Source organism: Solanum verrucosum, unplaced genomic scaffold (genome assembly GCF_900185275.1).
Source record: "Solanum verrucosum unplaced genomic scaffold, falcon-dt-bn FXZP01000217.1, whole genome shotgun sequence".
Taxonomy (NCBI): domain Eukaryota; kingdom Viridiplantae; phylum Streptophyta; class Magnoliopsida; order Solanales; family Solanaceae; genus Solanum; species Solanum verrucosum.
This window is the reverse complement of record NW_026020032.1, coordinates 779,067-800,700: the sequence shown is the minus strand read 5'-3', so window position 1 is coordinate 800,700 and position 21,634 is coordinate 779,067. Positions and strand designations below refer to the sequence as shown.

General features: G+C 32.2%; 5 protein-coding genes across 5 annotated transcripts in view; 4 read left to right on the top strand and 1 right to left on the bottom strand.

Moving 5' to 3' along the window:
• The window catches only part of LOC125821377 (peptidyl serine alpha-galactosyltransferase), a 241,598-nt gene that overhangs the window by 192,486 nt on the left and 27,478 nt on the right, over positions 1-21,634 (top strand). The window lies entirely within an intron of this gene.
• On the top strand, positions 90-3,893 carry LOC125821402 (uncharacterized). The gene is made up of 2 exons (XM_049500820.1): positions 90-303; positions 3,281-3,893. Exons 1-2 carry the CDS (start codon positions 172-174, stop codon positions 3,755-3,757), a joined length of 609 nt encoding a protein of 202 aa, XP_049356777.1. The 5' UTR covers positions 90-171; the 3' UTR covers positions 3,758-3,893.
• On the bottom strand, positions 4,280-5,684 carry LOC125821392 (uncharacterized). The gene has a single exon (XM_049500806.1). It carries the CDS (start codon positions 5,540-5,542, stop codon positions 4,430-4,432), a length of 1,113 nt encoding a protein of 370 aa, XP_049356763.1. The 5' UTR covers positions 5,543-5,684; the 3' UTR covers positions 4,280-4,429.
• On the top strand, positions 11,973-13,988 carry LOC125821403 (uncharacterized). The gene is made up of 5 exons (XM_049500821.1): positions 11,973-12,588; positions 12,683-12,770; positions 12,901-12,971; positions 13,092-13,148; positions 13,618-13,988. Exons 1-5 carry the CDS (start codon positions 12,475-12,477, stop codon positions 13,864-13,866), a joined length of 579 nt encoding a protein of 192 aa, XP_049356778.1. The 5' UTR covers positions 11,973-12,474; the 3' UTR covers positions 13,867-13,988.
• LOC125821405 (chitin-binding lectin 1-like) lies at positions 16,165-17,014 on the top strand. Its single transcript, XM_049500824.1, has one exon. It carries the CDS (start codon positions 16,363-16,365, stop codon positions 16,777-16,779), a length of 417 nt encoding a protein of 138 aa, XP_049356781.1. The 5' UTR covers positions 16,165-16,362; the 3' UTR covers positions 16,780-17,014.

Genomic DNA, 21,634 nt, shown 5'->3' with positions numbered 1-21,634 from the left:
AAACGTTTTTTTCTTTTTCTGAGACTCCACATGGGATCGTACTAATTGAAATATTAAACAAATGTAGCTACCTACCCATATGTCTGCAATTTAATTTTTTTTTCCCCCAAATTCTTACTACTCTATCGGCGGCGACTGTGATCTCGCCGGGAAATCTTTCGCCGGCTAAGTATGTTGTCATCTACATTGAAATCAGTAGTGGGTTCACTTCCCACAGTGTCAGAACCAAATGGCTCTCAAATAAGATCAGCACCTTCACTAACAATGTTGAAGTTGAACAAAACTATCTTTTCTCCTCTTCAGGTTTTGTTTTCTGGACTTTTTATGGTAGAAAATGTTTAAAGATCAGATTTTGTTTGATGGGTGTTGTTCTTTTTGTTAGTTTAGTTAGTATTTGGCTTATATTGAAGTTGAACAGACTTTTGTTTTCTGATTTTTATGCTGTGGAACTGTTTAAGGTCATATTTTGTTCGATGGGTATTGTTCTTTAAATGTTAGTTTGATGTGTATTTGGTTTATATTGAAGTTGAACAAACTCTTCAGGTTTTGCTTTCTGATTTTTATGCTGTGGAACTGTTTAAAGATCATATTTTGTTAGATGGGTGTTGTTCTTTTTATTAGTTTAGAAAGTATTTGGATTATATTGAAGTTGAACAAACTCTTCAGGTTTTGTTTTCTGATTTTTGTGCTGTGGAACTGTTTAAAGATTACATTTTGTTTTATGGGTATTGTTCTTTTATTTTAAGTTTGATGTGTATTAGGCTTAATGAAGTTCTCTTCTTCATTTTTTTTTCGTGCTCTTTTTATGCGATGAAACTACTTCAAGATCACAATTTTTTAGATGGGTACTGTTCTTTTATTGTTAATGTAATATGTATTTGGTTTATATTGAAGGTGAACAGACTCGTATTCCTTTTCTTGGGGTTTTTGTTTTCTGATCTTTTTATGCTATGAAGACGTTTAAAGTTCAGATTTTGTTAGATGGGTGTTGAACTTTGATTGTTGGTTTAATGTGTATATGGTTTATATTGGAGTTGAACAGAACTCTTGTTCCTTCTATTCGGGTTTTGTTTTCTGACCTTTTATGCTATGGAACTGGTTAAAGTTCACATTTTTGTTGGATGAGTGTTGTACTTTTATCTTTGGTTTATATGTATTTGGCTTGTTTTGAAGTTTCTACTTGGCTGGTAGGTTATATTTGCAAGGGCTAAGAGGGGTTTTAGTTATTGTGTGAAAAATGTATCTTTCAATTCCTTATTTTAGCCCGGCAGCAAACTTGCACATTCTCTCTAGAAGAGTGGAAATCGTTCTCTGAACACACCGGGCTTTTCAAAAGAAGAAAGAATCTATTTCCATCAATAAGTCAGTATTAACTTGAATCTGAATTTGGGCAGCTTGAGGGATTTTCTACTTCTTTAGTCGTTTCTATTCCTTGTACTATTGAGTTATCCCAAGAACATACAATTTGATTATGTGGCTAGTAGACACCAAATGTTGGTATCTTCTTTTGAGACATTCCCCTGCTCTTTGTGTTGCAAGCAAAATGCTAGATCGATCATTTATTGTTTTCTTTTTATTATAATCAAACCTGGCACAATAGACTTATCTGCTGTTTCCCTTAGCTTGTTCTATTGTTGTATGCCAGTCCTAGATGTCTTTGTTTTGCTAATGTGAAAGTTGTTGCATGTTAGTCTATTTACCCTATTGCTGTCGCACGATTTGATAGACTATAGAGACATTTGAACTTTTGAATGGTGTGTGATATATTGGAAATTTGGATAGTAGACATATGCCACATTTTTTTTGATGTTGACATGTACTGTGCATATTTTTCATATAAACCTGCTTAGAAACTTGGCTACATAAAGTTGAATGTGGGGTTACAAGCCAGGGGCTTATATTTTACTTTGAAAGTGACTTGAGAGCAGCATTTTCGACTTGATGAGGTGGGGCTGTTTTTGGGATAGACCAACAACCATATATGAAGATAAATGATACTGAGCTTTTACTTCATTGAAGGACTTCTAAATTACGCAGACATTTTTTTCTATTCTAGGCAAAATCTGATCATTGATGGAAATTACTTGGTTAGACAATTTCCATGAGAGTTAAAAAGTTCCAAATGTTTTTTATTGTGAAACTTGTAAGCAAATGTCATTAATCTACACATAACCGATTCTCATAAGAGAAAAGTTGAAGGCGGCATACTGAAAAAGTAAATGGTTATATGGCAGGTTTGTTCTTTCAAATGCACTAATTAGTACCACTTTGACAAGAATTTACTTGACATGATATTTTTGTTTGGAACTTCTCCATTTCAAGAGATCTTATCATATCAAATTATCTCTGTCCCGTTAAGAAACAGTCTGATTCTCTGATATCTAAGCCTATATGAGTTTAGAAAGTATTGAAAAGGTTGATAGTATAATTTGTCGATGAGTAGTTACACTTCAGATTCCAGTGATATTTTCTACATACAAATTTTCAAGCATTATACAAAATGCTGTGGCATTTCCTGCCTAGTACTTACGATCTAGGTGTGCGAATAACAGCTATTCAACTATAGAGCCTGGTTTTTAGGTGGAAAAGGGTAGAGGGGTGGGCCTATTATCTACCGACTTCTAAACTGTGTGCCACTGGCCCTCGGGGATTTCTCGGTTATCCAAAAAAAAAAAAGGTTGCAGCTATTCAGCTAGAGAGGAAATAGTTAGCGGAAGCATGTGTCTCTCTTCTCCCTATATGTCCTTGGACGATATTTTGATTCTTTAGTTGCTTAACCCATGGTGATCATAGCAAAAATTCCTACTATTTGATTTCAACAAACCTTGGCTTTTGATATCTGATGGCAGAAACCACCCTTTTCTCTTGATACAAGTGCAGGAACCCAAATCTCATTACATACTAGCAAAAAGATGCATGATCTTATGTCATATTATACAGACTGAACCTTGACATATGTAACATGTTACTAGAGAAAATAAAATATGTTCTCTGAAATGTGCTTCCTGTGTATTCTTTTCCACTGACATATTGACATGCATACAACCAAAAGCAACGATTAAGCTCCGATAAGATTATATTAATTGCAAAGTTTGACCTCCGCTCCTCCATTCTTGATGTTATTTGCTTCTAGCATTCACTAGCCATATGAAATTGAGAGTGTTCTTTTACTGAGCAAACACAAGCATAAGTAATTTTAAGAAGTAGATGATTGTTGTTGGCTCCGCTAGAGATTTTAGATGCCTCTCTTTTGTATCTTAGCATGTTCTTTCCCTTCCAGTTGACAGGCAATGGCAATGGAAAGGAGTTGTCTCGGCAGGAGACAACCGCAACTGCTGTTTCAAGAAGAGAATTGATAGGTTTGGCAGCTACAACATTAGGTGGACTTGCCCTTTTTGCTGCGGAGCCTGCTGAGGCACTTGAAGTAGCTGATATCGGGAATTCAATCAAGGAGCTGTTTGGATTTTTCAAAGGCAAACCAAAAACTGGAGCTGACAACGAAAAGAAACCAAATAACGGAACTGATGATAAGAAGCCAAAAACAGAAACCCATGGAAACAAACCAAAGATTGAAGTTGATGAAAAGAAGTCAAAAGTTGAAAACCATGGAAACAAACCAAAGGTTGATGAAAAGAAAACCAAAAACGGAGATGATACCAAGGCATCAGCCCCTCATCACTCAGAGAAGGAAAAAGTATCATCTTCTTCTGCTGCTACAGCAATCCTTCCCAACATTTTGAATTACACAGTTCCCTAATTTCTCATTTAGAAATGCTGTTGTTCTCAGATACATTTTCAAGAAACTTGACGACAGACTTTTTGGATCCTACAATTCATTGTTGCTAAAACTCATGTCTAAATGAAACTTTAGACATCAATGTGGTAAATGTCAAGACTATTGAAGTATTTTCAGTTCAAAGATTCTCATTTTATCTCTCCATTAAATTACAATTGACAATCTATTGCACAAGACATCCCGCATTCATGTAGGCTTCGGGGAAGGCCTCCATGCCCAGGGGGTGTAATGTAGAAAGCCTAACTGACGGTACTGATTCCACAACTCGAATTGTGACTAATAGGCCATTATAGAAGAAAACTGAAGCAGGTGTCAATGACTGATTTCATGACCCGAATCGTGACTAATAAGTCCTTATGGAAGTATATGATTTCCACGACTGAAATTGTGACTAATAGTTCGTTATGGACCAAACTTATTAAAGTAGTAACGAATATAAAGAACTAAACTTTTTCGTAGTTTAAATCAAGCGACCTGAACATTATGATTCATATAGCTTATTTCAACTTGCTCGAAAAATTAAATAAGAAAAAAGTGCATAAAACAACCATAAGATCTTTTTTATATTATTGTGGAAGAGAACAAATACTAATACTTATAATTCTCACTACAAACTAACCAAAAAAGCAAAAATCAAACTGTTTTTTTGTTCAAGCTTTCCACTAACTTATGCATTTGAAATCTCCAAATAAAGAATATAAAGAATCCAATACCAATTAATATATATAACCAAACAGGTTCTTCTTCACTTTCTTTCTCAGATTCCACTTCAGCTATACCAAACTCATCTCTTTCTTCATTTCCATTTATACCCTTCATTACATGCCCATATAACACATATACCCTCCTCCCATCTCCTACTGTCACAGCTGTAGCAAACCTCTCCCTCTCAAGGGCAGTTTCGTCATATACTCCTCCTTCTCCCCATCCATCATTGCTATTTAAAAAATACAGCTTCTCTTGGCTCACAACCAAAACGACGCCGTCTTCTCTAATGCTAATTCCGTCAGCCGCCGTTAAGTCTCTGTTTAATATAACGGCTCTCGCTGCTCCGTCGTCAACGTTGACTTTGAATAATTTCCCGGTATTTGATTGGACCACGAGTAAATATCCTCTCGGACTGAAAACGATGCCGTTTAAACCACATTTGTGGTAATCCGTCGTCGTATCGATAGGATGAGATTTGAACGCTTTTGATTTAGATAAGATCGAAACGTCACCGCTTAGGGTGATTTTCCAGATGAAATCGCCGCCGGAGTTGGTGACGTAAGCATTGCCGTGGAAATCTACAGCGACGTCGTTGGCGACAGCGGCGGCGTCGTATTGAGTGACGTCATCGAGGAGAGGGGAGAGGAAGAGGCGGCGGTTGGATTGGAGATCGTAAGAAGCTAGGGCGTTGAAAGGAGTGGGGGATTCAGGGGAAGGGGGACGGTGGATGCAGGCGAGGAGACGGTTGTTGTACCGGTCGACGGTGAGGCCGAGGAAGGAGGAGTTTTCAGGAAGTGAGGTATCGGTGATTAGAGATTCGACTACGCCTGCATCGGAAACGGCGATGAGTTTCTGATGACGAGTGCTTCCGACGATGAAGTGTTGGGATTTGGGATCCCAGGTGAATGATTCCGGGAAGAGATTACGTGATCGGAAATTGATGACATGGGGTTTTCTACCGGCGGCGAAAGGAACTGATAAAGCGATGAAGATGAATAATAAAGTAGAAAAGAGAAGTAAGGGAAAACTCAATTTCATGGTTATGGAGTAATAATAAGATCACACTGATAAATCAATTCTCTGTATTTATAACTTTATAATAATCCAAATTTGGTGTCGATAAATCTTATTAAATTATATATAAGTTTTTTATTTAGAAATTTGAGATTTTTTTTAATTAAACATAGTATATCATAGATTATATAGTTCTAGGCTTATTAAAAGGAAGAATTGGATTACTTTTCAAATACTATCCTTTCATTTAAGGTAAATTGATATAAGAATCTTATTTTACCACGTTTGTAGATAGTTCTTGGACAAAAAATAATTTTTCGGTAGTTATTGTTTGGTTAGAGTACATAGAACTCTTTTTATTGTGTTTTTCTTTTTTTAAAGAAAAATTATATTTTTTGTCCCTAATTACTTATTCATTTTTCTTTTTTAGTTGTTTTTAATTATTTATCCATTTTGACAAATCAAGAAATGATTAAAAAAATTAACTATTATACTCTCAATTAATTACTTTGAAAAAGATAGAACTTTTTGGAAATCTCATGTTTTTAATTCATCTACTTCATAATTAATAGAGATAAAATGGTAAAATCACTATATTAATTATTATTTTCTTAATAAGTGTGTCAATTCAAAAGGAGACAAATAATTAGGAATAGAGGGAAGTAATAGTTTTTTGACTTTTTAGATTCTTTGAGATGTGTGTGTTTCATTCCTATATGGTGACCTCTTGGTTTGTTGCAATTTTGTAACAACGTAATTACAGGAGAAAAGGCCCAAAATAATTCATCATTTTTGGGTTAACACTCAAAGTCATTCTTAAGTTTTCACATGAAACATTAATAGTCCCTCATATTTGTAATATTGGTGCACTTGTGGTCATTCTTCACAATTTTGCCTTTTTTTAACATTGATTTTATCCATAATTTATGTATTAAATGTTTAATCGTCATTTTATATATTTAGTAGAAATAATAACTTCATGTGAGAGATTGTGAGAAGAAAAATACCATGTTTTGTTTAGTAGAAATCGTATTGCAGGTAAGGTCGAGAGGTTCATTACGACGATTTCACGTGCAATAGTACAAAATTTTCTTTTCTTGCAATGTCATATGTTAAAATGTTTTTAGTTTAGCTGTTGTAATATTTCTACTGAACAGAACAAGATGTCCTTCTTCTCACATTCTTTCACATAGAGTTATTATTCTACTAAATATAAAAAGACGATGGGACATTCCTTACATAAAATTAATGTTAAAAAATAGGCAAAAATTTAGGGGAGGACCAAAAGTGCACCAATATTGCAAACATGAAGAATTATTAGTGCTCCATATGAAAACTCAAGGATGATTTTGAGTCTTAACTCAAATATGAGAGACTATTTTGGGTCTTCTCTCTAATTATAGATCAAAACAACGTAGATACCTCCTGAATTAGTTTACGTGGTCCAATGGGTATGAATTGATTCATTGCTCAAACTCAACAATCTAATTTAAATCTATAATCATTAGGTCAAAAGAATATTAGCAGGGCGTGAGACGAGGCGTTTTATTTAGCATAGGGTAATACCGTTTTACTTAGTATAGGGTGAGGCATAAGCCTCACGACGTGGGGGCGTAAGCCCTATAGATTTTTAAATTTATAATTTATAATATATGGTATAATATTATAATAATATAAAATTACAAAAATACATCATCAGTTTGAAATAAATACAAACATGATCAAGGAAACTTGTAGGAAGTAAACATTATTATACAAGTATAAATAATCTAATATCTTAACTTTCTAATAATAAAAGAATCATTATTTCTAAAAATATATTATTATCATACTATATAATTTACCCCTCCCCCCCTAAATCACTCCATCATGCAAATTTTGAGGCATATGATAAAAACATGAAGATCAATTATAAGTGAAAAAGTGAAATTTCGATATGTATTTTTAAAGGGAAAAAGGACAAATATATCCCTGAATTATCGTAAATGGTATGTCAATAACCTCTGTTATACTTTAAGGTTGTATTTACCCTTACCGTCAATATTTTAGGTTATGTATACCCTTGAGACTAATGGCTGGACACGTGGCTGCATCTCAATAATTTACCTAATATTTTTTTATCCGAAAAACCCACCCATCTTCCCTAACCCATCCATAACCCGAATTAAAACCCATCTTCCATAATAATTCCCTTCAAACAGTGCTAATTGTCCATCTTCTTCTCTTCTTTAATTCTCAAAAAATTGTTGCACAAATAAAAAAATTCACTAACATTAGCCATTGTCTTTGTGTTTTAGAGTTCATGGATGATTGCGCACAAAACCATCAAGTTAATTTTGTGATTGGCCGCCGTCACCGCCTTCTTCTCCGAAGTTCACACAAACATTTGAATCATTAGAAATGAGATTTGTGGAGTTTCTCTTGATGAAATGCAATGATTTTTTGTGGGTTGTGTCCGCCTTGGAGAGGCGCCCAACTTGGCATTGACCTCTCTCTGTTAAGACCGCCGGAAAATCGTTGTCGATGACCAATAGTGGTCTGCCGAGTTCGGAACCTAAATAAGCCAGAAAAAGATAAAAATGACCAAAATAAGCCATTATTCTAGTAAGTAACTAAAAAATAGGCTTAGTGGAAGAAAAAATTCCATTTTATGAAATATTCCAAATGTTTTCCGTTAGTTTCATAACGGGTATATTTTAATATATAACGAAACTATTTCTTATATTTTGTAAAGTGGAAGTTTTTCTTACACTTTATAAAGTGGAAGAAAAAATTATGTTTTACGAGGAATATTTTTCACGTTTTGCATTAAATTGTATCTTTTTATGAAGCTTTTGCAATATTTGTCATACAATTATATTGATTTGACATATCATAAAAACGGAAAAAATTATTACATCATGTATTTTTATTTTTTTATTCTGAAAACTTCTCCAAGCTCTATTTAAGGAAAAAATTATTACATTGTGTATCATAAATGTTAACTTGATTTGATCTAATTAGTCGGAACACTCAAAAAGTTGGTCAACGATTCGTCACTATAGACAATTCACTCTCCAAAGTTTACTTGTCCTTGTGACAAAAATAAAGTAGGGTATTTTTCGACTATAATCAAATTATAATCAGTACTATTTATACTCATTCTTTTATAAATTGATGAAAGAAATTTATGATCCACTCTGCACTAAAATAGGCTTAGTGGAAAAAAAATTCGTTTTATGCAATATTCCAAACGTTTTTCGTTAGTAGCATAACGTGTATATTTTAATATATAACGAAACTATTTCTTACACTTTGTAAAGTGGAAGTTTTTCTTACACTTTATAAAGTGGAAGAAAAAATTATGTTTTACAAAGAGGAATATTTTTCATGTTCTCTTTATGAAGACTTTGCAGTGTTTGTCATATAATTATATTGATTTTACATATCATTAAAACAGTAAAATGATTTTACATATCATTAAAACAGTAAAAATTATTACACTATGTATTTTTATTTTTTTATTCTGAAAACTCCTCCAAACTCTATTTAAGGACGTTCAAACATAGTACCTTCAACATCTTTATTCTTCTTCTATTTTTCTTCATTTCAATCACAAAAAAAATGTCTTTTAAACCAAAAGTTAGAGTTTCGATATATTGGGATGGCAAAATTGTACATGACGAAAATATTGCTTATTACAATTGTCTTTCTGACACAATGCCAAATATTTAATTAATGTCCAATATCATAAAAAATTTCATCAATTTATAAAAGAATGGATATAAATAGTACTGATTATAATTTGATTATAGTCAGAAAATATCCTACTTCATTTTTGTCACAAGGACAAATAAATTTTGGAGAGTGAATTATCTATAGTGACGAATCGTTGACCAACTTTTTGAGGGTTCCAAATGACTACATAGATCAAATCAAGTTAACATTTATGATACATAATGTAATAATTTTTTCCTTAAATAGAGCTTGGAAGAGTTTTCAGAATAAAAAAATAAAAATATATAATGTAATAATTTTTCCCATTTTTATGATATGTCAAATCAATATAATTGTATGACAAACACTGTAAAAGATACAATTTAATGCAAAAACGTGAAAAATATTGCTCGTAAAACAGAATATTTTCTTCCACTTTATAAAGTGTAAGAAAAACTTCTACTTTACAAAGTGTAAGAAAAACTTACACTTTACAAAGTGTAAGAAATAGTTCCGTTATATATTAAAATATACCCGTTATGAGACTAACGGAAAACGTTTGGAATATTTTATAAAACAAATTTTTTTCTTCCATTAAGCCTATTTTAGTTACTTACTAGAATAGTGACTTATTTTGATCACTTTTATCTTTTTGTGGCTTATTTAGGTTCCGAACTCTGGTCTGCCGGAGTTCAAGCCGTTTGAATGAACCGAAATTTCTTGATGTAGAAGATAAAAGGGTGGAGAATAAACCCCAAAGATCAAAACTTCACGAACTTGTCAAGAAATTGGCCGAAATGCCTTGCGACGGTGCATCGCCAAAAATTCTCAAAGTTTCTCCATCGTTTTCTTTGTTAAATTGCAAGGGAGAATGAATTGAATTTTTGTGAGGGAGTAGATCTGATGATGCTCCATTATCTCCGTTAAATGGGATTTCATGAATCAAACCACCTGAATTTGTTATTGTTGGAAAGGTTTTGAATTTGATTTCGTAGCTTTGTTCATATATATTCGAACTATGTCTTTCTTCTTCTTCTTTTTTGATTCACTCATCAGTGACATATTGATTTAATCCTTTTTCTAAAACAAAAGAAAAGAAGTAAAATATCATGTAATGAGAGTGTATCAGGCTTGGCACTGTAAGGATCAAGGGGTATTTCTTAATTTAAGTTAGGATTGGAATTTCCAGACATGTGAGTAGTGCAGACCTCGTGCTCATGTTCATCATCGTATTAATTGTCCTGGTGCTCCATCTTCTCTCTCTAACTGTTTTATAACACAAGTGTTCCCTCGCGGTGGAGTAGGGTCGGAGACGGCGGTTATTCGAACTATTTCAAAAAAGGTTTCGGGTGGGTTTAAAATAGAAATGGGGCGGGTTATTTTTTTTAATTTTGGGTAAAAAATAATTAAAAAATTGGGTCAATCGTTGAGATGAAGCCACGTGTTCAACCGTTAGTGGCAAAGGTATACACAACCCAAAATATTAATAGTAATGGTATATACAACCTTAAAGTATAACGAAGGGTATTGACATACCATTTATTATAGTTCGGGGGCATATTTGTCCTTTTTAAAAAGAAATGTTACGTAATACATAACCACCCTAACAGTGATACCAAATAGTAAATATGTGATACTACAACTTGTTATTTGAGTTACTCTCTATCTTCTTATTTTTATAGATTAAAAAACTATTAAACAATGTTAACTAAAGTATTTAAGACATAATTTGTGTAAGATCTGTTAGGCGAGCTCTAGGCGTTGGATGTGCTTAGGACGTATAATCGGGCGCTTAGGATATAAGTCTTACAGAACTAAGCTTCACACTTGAGTCTTGAAGTGTTTTGCTAGAGCCCTCGCCTCGAGGCTATCCCCGATACGAGTCTCAACAAAGTCTTTTAATATTCCCTCCGTCCCATTTTATGTGACACCATTTCCTTTTTGGTCAGTCCCAAAATAAATGTCACATTTCCTAATATGGTAAGTATTTAAAGGTACAATTCCTCTTTTACCCTTGTTGGTCCCATTTAATCTTAAAATAATACTCCAATACATTTATGGGGAAAGAGAAAAGTGAGTCTACTTTTTAAAGGGCAATTTGGTAAATATTTCAAAGTCTTCATTTATTTCTTAAACTCCGTGCATGATCAAATGTTGCCATATAAAATGGGACGGAGGGAGTATGAACTAAAGTGAAGAGGTACAACTTAATAAGAAAATCATTTATTTTAAAAAGAAATAATAGGGTAAAAGATTCTTACTAGAAAAGATGAGTATAGTGGTAAAATTAATTTACTCCTAGCTCCCAAGTTAGTTGAGAACTTGAGATTAGTTCATTAGTTACTACTTTTGAGGATAATAACTATTTTCATCATTTTGTTTACCCTTCTTTTCAAGAATTCGATTGAAAGTGAGAAGTATTCACTATCCGAACAAGGCCTTGCTATTTACATCTCATAAGTTAACTTATACATCATTGATTAGGCCTTGTAAATACTATTTATGCAAATAAATTTGCAATCAACTATGTCAAACACATATCATATGTAACATTTACAAAATATCTATCGTGCCCAAAAATATCATCATCCAATTTGGGAACAAAAAAAATGATGTTACAAAGTACAAACTCCTCAAGATCACCAGAACTTTCCAAACAAAATATCTCAGCTCACAAAAACTAAAATATCTTCTTATATTTATCTCAGCTCACAAAAACTAAAATATCTTCTTATATTTATCAAACCACATTTCTTCCGGAACCTTCTTGAAGCTTTATTGTTTATTCCCTAGAACCCAATGGAACCTTTTTCCACCTCATAGATATATTTATCCATCCATGTGGCTGCTGATTTTCTTGACAAACAAAGTTCTATTGGACCCCACTTCATAACCGACCTTCAAAGTTCTTTCTTTATATACATGTTTTCCTTAACACTCTTTTCATGTCACAGGTTCTTGATTTTGAGATTTTATAAAAAGGGGTTGTTAAAGATTTGATCTTTTTGACAAAATATTGAAATTGGAAGATACCCTTTTGCTTATTTGTTGTTATTTGAGGGGAATTTGGTGATTTTATAAAAAGGGGTTGTTAAAGATTTGATTTTTTTTGAAGAAATATTGAAATTGGAGGACACCCTTTTGCTTATTTGTTGTTATTTTGTGGGAATTTGGTGATTTTAGAAAAAGGGGTTGTTAAAAGTTTTGATATTTTTGAAGAAATATTGAAATTAGAGGATACCCTTTTGGTTATTTGGTGAATGGAGATGGAGATGGAGTTTAAAGAAAGGTTGCCTTCATATTATAGTGTACTTGGTGTAAATGTTGATTCTTCTGATGAAGAAATTAGACGTGCCTATAGAAAGCTAGCAATGGTATGGTGATGAAGAAAAGTTTGTGTTTTTTTGTTGTTATGAGAGTAGTTTGATTTTGGTTGTTAATGGAAAATGGTGATTTTTTTGGTTGCAGCAATGGCACCCTGATAAATGGACTAGGACACCATCATTGTTAGGTGAAGCTAAGAGGAAGTTTCAGCAAATTCAAGAAGCTTATTCAGGTAATAAAGTTGCTATCTTTTTCAATTTCATTTTTGGGGGTCGAGGATTAAGTTAGAAGGTTAGTTGGTGGTTAAGCGTTGTCGAGTTTCCTATTGGCATTTCTAATGTGTATTTTTGATGTTTCAATAGTGTTGTCGGATCGAAAGAAGAGAATGATGTATGATGCTGGCATGTATGATCCTGAAGATGATGATGATGAGGTATGCTTTGTTTTTTTTTTTTTTTTTGTTTTCACCTTAATTTAGTATAAATGATGGTGAAGTTCATTTGATTTGTTTATTTTCAAGTATTCATTGCTTAATTCACTTGTTTTATTGCAGGGATTTGCTGATTTTCTACAAGAAATGGTATCTCTAATGGAAGATTCAAGGAAAGAGGTATTGTCTTCATGTAAACTCGTGTTATGACCTTCTTGTGATGGAAAAATATATGGTGTTGTTTTAACTTGTATGCATCGATAATGTAAAGATCACAGTTTTGTGTCGTGGAATTAGTCATTGATGCTTGCGTGTATATATATTGGGGTGCAGTCCTTTCTTGAATCCTGCTTAAACGTGGGATGCTTTGTGTACTAGGCCTCACTCATAATATGTTATGAATTGCATTTTATCTTGGATGAGAACCATATTTTAATCAATTAATTAAAATGAATAAGTGGTTTAGTGTTTCCTGTACTTAATTAAAATTAATTATCTTAACTTACTTACTTATCATAGGCTTGAGTCAACCTAGGCCCAATTTTTCGTTCTTTTGTGGTTTTTTTTATAGCGTTTGAACTAAAGTTACTAGATTCTATCGAGCTTATTTCTGATTTGATATTTTTTCATTGCGAATTGTTGAAAACAGGAGAAAAGTTACAGTATGGATGAGTTGCGAAGCATGTTTTGGGAGATGGCTCAAGGGTTTGAGACTTGTAATTGGTCTAGCTTTTCTCAACAAACTCAGAACTTTGAGTCTCCGCAATGGTTTTGTGGTAGTTCTATGGCTTATGATGGCTCCAGAACATCTCAGTTGAACGCGAATTTCGCAGACACAAATCCCTTCTTCGGTTTCTCAACAATGCAGATGCAAGGGGCTAATCGTTTCTGCAGATAAAAATAATGAAGGTTCTTCAAGAAAGTAGTTTATATGCAAAGTTTTCACTTTTCAGTGTTTTTTTGCATCTTTAGAATGTCGAGTGTAGCAAATGTTCATATAGAAGTGCTACGAATTTTGGCGGCATTTTTTGGTTTTGAACTTCAACAAGAATATGTGAATCCTCAGTTTTCTTTTGTAAATATAAGTGGAATGGAACTTTTTTTTAGTGTTGTCACTTTGGATGAGATTGTGGAAAAATCTTATGCTTGAAATATCTTGATTTTGTTTAGTGTACTCCTATCTATGTGTCTATCCCAACAATTAGGCAATATTTTAAGTATCGAAAAGGGATTCCTATATCGAAGTCATAGGAAATATTTCAAGTATTAAAAAAGGTGAGTTATATCAGAGTCATTATGTTCGAATTGGGTCTAATAGCTCTATTAGAGTCATTATAACCGAGTTGGGTTGAGTCCATATAACCAAGTTGGGTCGAGTTGGGTCTAATAGCTCTATCAGAGTCGTTTTAGGCTTTTAGCCGAGTTGGGTCTCTATATCAGAGTCAATATAGCCAAGTTGGGTCGGATAGTTTCTCATTTGTTGTGGCTTGATGGTTCATTTTCTTATAGTCAAGTGGTTTTTCTATGAGCGTCTTCTTATAGTCAAGTGGTTTTTCTATGAGCGTCTATAAGTCGTTCTGATGGACCTCTTTCCGCCTGTTCATTTGAGTACATTAAGCTCCATTACCCCTAAAGGCAACATGAAAAGCACCTATCTAGTGGGCTAGTAGAGCAGGCCCAGAACTATTTTTCTGGTCAACACCAGGAAAATTCAGTGAAGATGGGCCATTACATAAAGCCCATAAAGACTTTCCTTCATGTGATGGGCCCAATTGTTATAGCCCAATCTATATGTGTTGCCAGGACATTTTGGCCCAAATAATTTCCACACACAAATTCAATTAGTACATTATAGAATATTGTATTGTCCTTTCTTGATTTTGAAGGGTTAATATTGAAGTGTATGATTATTTCGTCAATTGTTATAATTTATAAATGTTTAATTATATTATATCCTAACATATCCCTTGATGTGGTTAGTGTGGTTCTCTTTTACATTTTTTGAGTATCGATGATATTTGAACTCGGAATCATTTTCGCTTACTCTAATATTGCTTCATATATTAGCTCATAAGGTGAAAATAGCGTGAAATTGTATAGAAATTTATTGTGTACAATGAACATGCCTTCCATTTTGTTAGACTAGTGTATTCTAGTTGACTATAATGGTTTCAAAGTTGTCAACAAAAGCAACACGTTTCCTTCATACTTGAATTTACTAGACCTAATACACGGCCCAACCTAAACCAATTTTCAACTCAAGTTTCACAAGATATGTATGTACATATCTTTTCGGATGTATGAATTTCTATAACGATCTCAAAAGTTGTCAGGTTTCCATAAACAAGTCTTTACCTTTATCAGCGTACGCATAAATCGACAATAGTCTTTACTTATTTTCCTCCTTTTCTCATCTATACAAGATTTATGGTCAATTTCTTGATTCCAATAATAGTAAAAATAAAAAAGAATAAAATATTATTCCCTTTAAATTGCAAGAATTTCCTACTTTTGAGTAGGATTGGGAAAGGAAATTAAAGTCTTCACATGCACCAAAGCATATTATAACCTTCACTTTGACTTTTCAAAATCCAAAATCATCATTTATAATCAAATTCAACTAACCAAAATACTCCAATTTTTCAATGTTTATGTTTAATAATTAGGATTACCACTTTTCCACACACAAGATACTAGACCAAAGTACTAAATACCTAAAAAGGTACAATTATTGAAAGCATACATACTTCATAGATGTACAAAGTATGTTGAATTATAATTAATTAAAACAAAATAATTGGTATTAGAATTAAATCAACTCCAATAAGATTAAAAGAATAGAGAGAGAGTCCAATGGTGGGGACATAAATTGGACCATCCACTTGCATATGTAAATTGTCATCTTGATTAAGCCAATAAATAACATACATACAAGAGACACCTCATCATCAAACTCTTTTGTTTCTCTTAATCTAAGACCCTCCCACTCCCTAGAGGAGTTGCTCGGACAGTAACCATTCTTCATTTTCAATCTGAAGGTTGTGAGTTTGAGTTATCAACGAAGGATTAAAAAAAAAAGGACCTCCTTAGACTCCCCTCCCCACCCCACCCCACCCCACCCCACCCAAAAGAAAAAAGCTCAAAACCAACAACTTAAATTCCTTTCTCTTAGCTTGCAACTTCCATGCAATATTCTCAAGAAGTGTATAAAAAACAAACTCTCTCATTTCTCCAAAACACTTTCCTTTCTTTCCCTTTCATTTCTCACTAGTTAACATACTATTGCTGTCACATACACTCATAAAAAATACTTTTTCTTCTAAGGAAGAAGAAGAAGAAGAAATTCACACTTCTATCAAGAACTCAAAGGTTTTCACCAGCAAATCTCTGACACATGTCGCGATTTGTATTTTTTCTCTTATTTTTTGTGGTGGCTACACCTATAACCAATGGACTAAATCCACGAAAACTCGATGAGGGTGAAAATAAATGTGGAGGTTGTCCTTGTAACAAACCTTGTATTCCACCTTCTCCTCCACCACCACCACCGTCACCACCACCACCATCACCACCACCGCCAAAGAAACCACCAAGTGGCTATGACTGCCCTCCTCCTCCTTATTCCGGTGGCGGCGGTGGTGGTGGTGAAAATACTCCCTATCCTCCAAATTCACAATACATATATATGACTGGTCCACCAGGGAATTTGTACCCCGTTAACAATGATTTTGGTGGTGCAAAAAGGAGCTTTTCTAGTGGATTTCCACTTTTGATTGGTGGATTTTTCTTGGGATTGTTTTATTTTTTGTGAAATCCAAGATCAAATCAAGTAAGAATAAGAACAAGAAGCAGCAAATTTCAGAGATCAATAATGTTAGTGGCTATGAATATTCTATATGTATAAGGTAATTGGTCCTAAATAATTGGCTGTAATCTTGATATGTTATTCATGTGTTTCATAACCTTATAGTTTTTCTTCCACTTTTTTTGTAAAATCAAATTGTCAATCCTTAATCAAGAGATATGTTATCATCTGTTCATATTTATATTCTACTCCATCCGTTTATTTTTACTTGTCATTGTTTCACTTAGTACACCTATTAAGAAAATAATTATTGATATAGGTATTTTATCGTACTATCCCTATTTAATATTGTTTAGTATAAGGTCTTGGAAAATGATTTGGAGAATAAGTATTTAATGCTGATGATAAAACATGAAGAAAAAAAAATATTTTTATGTCAAAAGTGAACGGAGTGAGTATTTTCTCCAGGTACTTTTCTTCTTTGTGAATATCATCTCCTTATGGTAGGATTAATTAAAATAAAGAAAAAAAATGGATTTCAACTTTCAAATAGAAGAATTTAGTAGTCCTCAAATTCAGTGATGAATTTAGTGTCTATTTTTAAAAATAACTTTATGAAATGTCAAGTGCAATAATTAGAAAAGTCTTTGTTTTTGGCTCCTTTTGTGGTCCACTAAATTGTTAGGCTGTGATAAGCAATTGTCATGGCGTATGAGCGTGGCAACATCAACTTGATATAATGACGTTGTTCGGATCTATTTATATGCATTTAACTATTTTTCTAATTATTAGTAACATTATTAGTATGGTGACGGGTTATTTTCGTTATTTTATATATTAACTATCACTTACTTCGTTTGATCGTTAGATTACACCCTTGAGTGTTTACTACTTAATTATCTTGATAATTAGTTAAAAACTGTTTAATGAAAAAAATTGTGAAAAACAAATGTATAATTAACACCACCGACTAAACCATAAAGAAGATATAATAATTAATTTATTGCGATATGGACAGACCACTAAATTATATTGGGTACGACACGTTTAATTAATTTGTCGATTTAGACAGAAAACTGTATAGCGGATTTTGTGTAAATCATTAATCAAGTGCAACTATACTAGTATATATCCTAATATTAATACTAATTTTTTTTAATATCCCTCATCCCATAATAAGATAAATTTCATCAATGACTTAATTAACAAGAAATCATTTACTTTTGATATGACTACATTTTGATGTGGTAAACTCAACGATAGCCACTAAGACTAAACCATTATTATGCTCGTGACGGGACTTAAACCAATGACTTACGACATGAGCTGATAATAATCATAATAGTGAAAATTCTCTTATTCTTTGCTCAAAAACTTAATTGATGGTTGGTTATATTTATTTCACGAGAAACAATATAGACGTAAATAATATCATCCTAGCTTCGTCAATTAGAAGTAACAAACGTTCAATAAAATAGTTGAAGGGCAATCAAATTAATCTAGACACTTCCAATTTTATAAGAAATTCTTTTGTGGGGGTTATTTTGTTGTTTTTTTTTTTGGAAAAAAATATGAATAAGAAGGCCCTAATAGTTTTACCATGAAGATTTTATATGTCAGAATTTGTTGTCAGAAATGAAAAGTACTAAGTGGGGGAAATGAAATCAACTTTGGTTTCACAAACTCTAGAATCCACTTTATATCTCCTATTATTAAATTCCATGGTCCCAAAAGCTACAATAAGCTTATATTGAAGCTTCAATTTTAGCACAATGTGTTAGTTAGGTGGCTATCATTCAATGAATCTTGTGACTTGATAGAGTTGAATATGTCCACTTGTATGACTATAATTTTCCACTTTAGTAGCTTATAACTAACCCATGTGCTGTTGTTTGGTTTAAGTTTTAACTTTCATAAGGAGAATGTTTTTTTCTAGCCATGGTATCATTGGAAAGTTTTTTATTTATTTTAAATTTCTGATTAATATGAATGTACGTTTAGAGAATTATTAAAAAGAAAGTGATTATTATTAAAATAATTTTATTTTTAAGATTTGAATCTTATCAACAATTATTCATAATGTTATAGTTAGTTTCTTGTGCTTTCTAATCGTGCAATTATTACTTTAGTAGAGATTAGATTTATACCCTATATTAAATCAAGGGAAAACGCAATGAAAATTGTCCGTATAAGCTTTAGGGACTTACAAAAATTTCACACATATTACTTAGATGCACTTTAATATACAATATTACGAATCTTACTAGATTTTAGTGCGTTCATATACATCTACATACATGAATCTCGGGATATGTGAGGTCAAAATTAAGTGTAATTTATTTTAGATACACTATATCAAAATGGATTCGCATGTATCTAAGATAAATAGGCAAATCTCCCATCTCCCTCACCTCCCTCCCATCTCGCTCGCCATTCTCCCGTGGTATCTCAGGTACATCTATATGATTCACACCTGATACATATAAATACATGTATCAAGTGTGTATCTAGTGTTTCACATATATCTGGAATACATAACTATCTCGCTCGCCCCTTCCTCATCTCGCTCGTCTCTTTTACTATTTATTATATCTGATAGCAAAATATATATATAGCTAGTAGGTATATCTTCCTTAATATATGATAGAAAACTTTTATTTAATCATAAGAAACATAATTATTTAAAAATATTGATAGAATTAATATATATGATATGGATATGTGTTTAATAAGGTAGTTTTCCCAATACTTTATCTATTCCCACAACGTAACTTGCTTACTCTCTAGAATAACCTCCACTTTAGTGAATTGTGTCAACCAATACGATAAAAACACTCAAATATGAAAGAAAAAAAATAAAGATCAATTTAATAAATTAATAATTTTAAGATGCAAAGGATTTCCTATTATAACGAGTTGTTTAAATACTCTTCAAAAGTAAGTAAACAAATTCAAAACTTACAAAAATGTAACTAATTTCATTATGGCTCAAAGTGTTATTGCGTAATGTCTAATTAAAAATGAAGAAATTATATTATTTATTTAATATATTTGATTATTAACAGCTGAATGGACAGCACAACAGCATGGATAACTACAAGTTTTGATTTGACGTGAAACAAATGGACATATGTAACATGTTAACTCTCCTATCATGTGTCAATTTGTTCCACTCTAGAAGTTGTTGCAATTCTCTGATTTCTCAAGGAAAAAAAAAGAAAAAAAAAAAGGTCCTTTTAATTTATATTTGTAGATTTAAAATAATTTCTTCAATAGATTTTTTTTAAACATTTATGATATCTTAAATTTTGTCAAAGGTGGATATATATATTAATTCTAGCTAAACTGTGGGGAAAAATAGTGCTCCCTTTGTCTTTTTTTTGCGATACCCTTTTTTTTTGGTCTGTTCCAAAAAGAATGTCTTCTTAATATAATTAGAAAAAATTTAACCTTAAAATTCCTCTTTTATCCTTAATGAAATGGTTCTAAGACACACAAATATCTAAGGATTATTTTAGATCATAAATTTTAAAAATCTTTCCTTTTTTTAAACACCGTGTTAAATCGAAGAGTGTCACACAAAATGAGACAGGGGCTAATGAATATAGCAATCTGGTCCCAAAAAATAATCCGATCTTTTTTTCCATTTTTTAGTTAGAAGGAATTAAAGTTAAAAGGATAAAAATGTTTAAAAAGGTAAATATCATATATAAAATATCATTCTGACCAAATTCTGGCCAAATTTTCTGACCAAAAAGATTTTTCCTTATATGTGTACCATAAATAAAGGGGGGAAATACCTAAAGATAAAGGATAAAAGGTAGGGAAAGGGAATAAATTCTTGAAATTTCCAAGGAAACTAAAAGTTTCTATATTATTATTATATATACCAATTTTTTCCTCTCTTTTTTCCATCTAATTTTTTTGTTGGAAAGATCTACTTTTTATTCCCTTTTAGTTGTTTTTTCAAGAAGAATAAAAGTTATAACTTATACTTAATAATACTATACTTTTTAGAAGAAATTTTCCAGCTTGTTGCATAAAGGCTAACACTTTATTATTTTGAATGAGTTGTTGAGGTAGTTGTTTTGTCTGCAGCACAAAAAAAATAAAAATTAACCATTATGAAAAAAGTGTTGTAACTTTAATTTGGAATTGTAAAGCTTGTGTTTCCATATTTCTATTTAATAGCTTTTCTTTTTCTAATCATTTGGTATGGGAGGTGGCAACTATTTTGTGGAATAATAAATGTTATAGGTGGAGTTATATTATTGATATTTTTTTGTTAAAGAATTATATTGTATGACTAGATTAAAAAATGTGTATATAAAATATATGACTCTGATTGACTTTTTTATGGGTTTAGTACTCTAAATATTTCATGCGTTGGAATATCTCATGAGAATTGTGTTGTTTCACCTTTTATATGAAACGGTAATTCCTTTCCACCAAATTAGTTTAAATTGTCACATAAATTAATTTCAAAATTAGCTAATATCTCAAATTCAACATGAATTAAAGTTAATCTCAAATTTAATTCTGAAGTTATTATCTTTGTCCAACATACTAACAAGAGAGGGGTATTGAAAACACTCCTGAACTTGAAGGAAATTATTAGTTTCGTCCACGAAATATTAATAGCATTAAAAACACTCATCTACTTGACCAACTAAACTTAGATACACCCCCAATCTGCCACATGACATAGCAAGTGGTCTCAAAATGGAACTTTTAATAAAAAGTCGAGAAAAGTATTGACAACACCTTAAACTTGACGAGCATTTAGGGGTTTACTTCAATCATGTTGTAAGATTGAGGATGTATATTTTAAGTCCAGTTAGTTAAATAAATGACATTTTAA

Bases quoted from the DNA above. Each gene is read 5' to 3' on its own strand.
- LOC125821405 (XM_049500824.1), top strand. From the start codon at position 16,363: ATGTCGCGATTTGTATTTTTTCTCTTATTTTTTGTGGTGGCTACACCT.
- LOC125821392 (XM_049500806.1), bottom strand. From the start codon at position 5,542: ATGAAATTGAGTTTTCCCTTACTTCTCTTTTCTACTTTATTATTCATC.
- LOC125821402 (XM_049500820.1), top strand. From the start codon at position 172: ATGTTGTCATCTACATTGAAATCAGTAGTGGGTTCACTTCCCACAGTG. The intron at 304-3,280 runs GTTTTGTTTTCT...TTTCCCTTCCAG, and splicing joins CTATCTTTTCTCCTCTTCAG to TTGACAGGCAATGGCAATGG.
- LOC125821403 (XM_049500821.1), top strand. From the start codon at position 12,475: ATGGAGATGGAGATGGAGTTTAAAGAAAGGTTGCCTTCATATTATAGT. The intron at 12,589-12,682 runs GTATGGTGATGA...TTTTGGTTGCAG, and splicing joins CCTATAGAAAGCTAGCAATG to CAATGGCACCCTGATAAATG. The intron at 12,771-12,900 runs GTAATAAAGTTG...ATGTTTCAATAG, and splicing joins AATTCAAGAAGCTTATTCAG to TGTTGTCGGATCGAAAGAAG.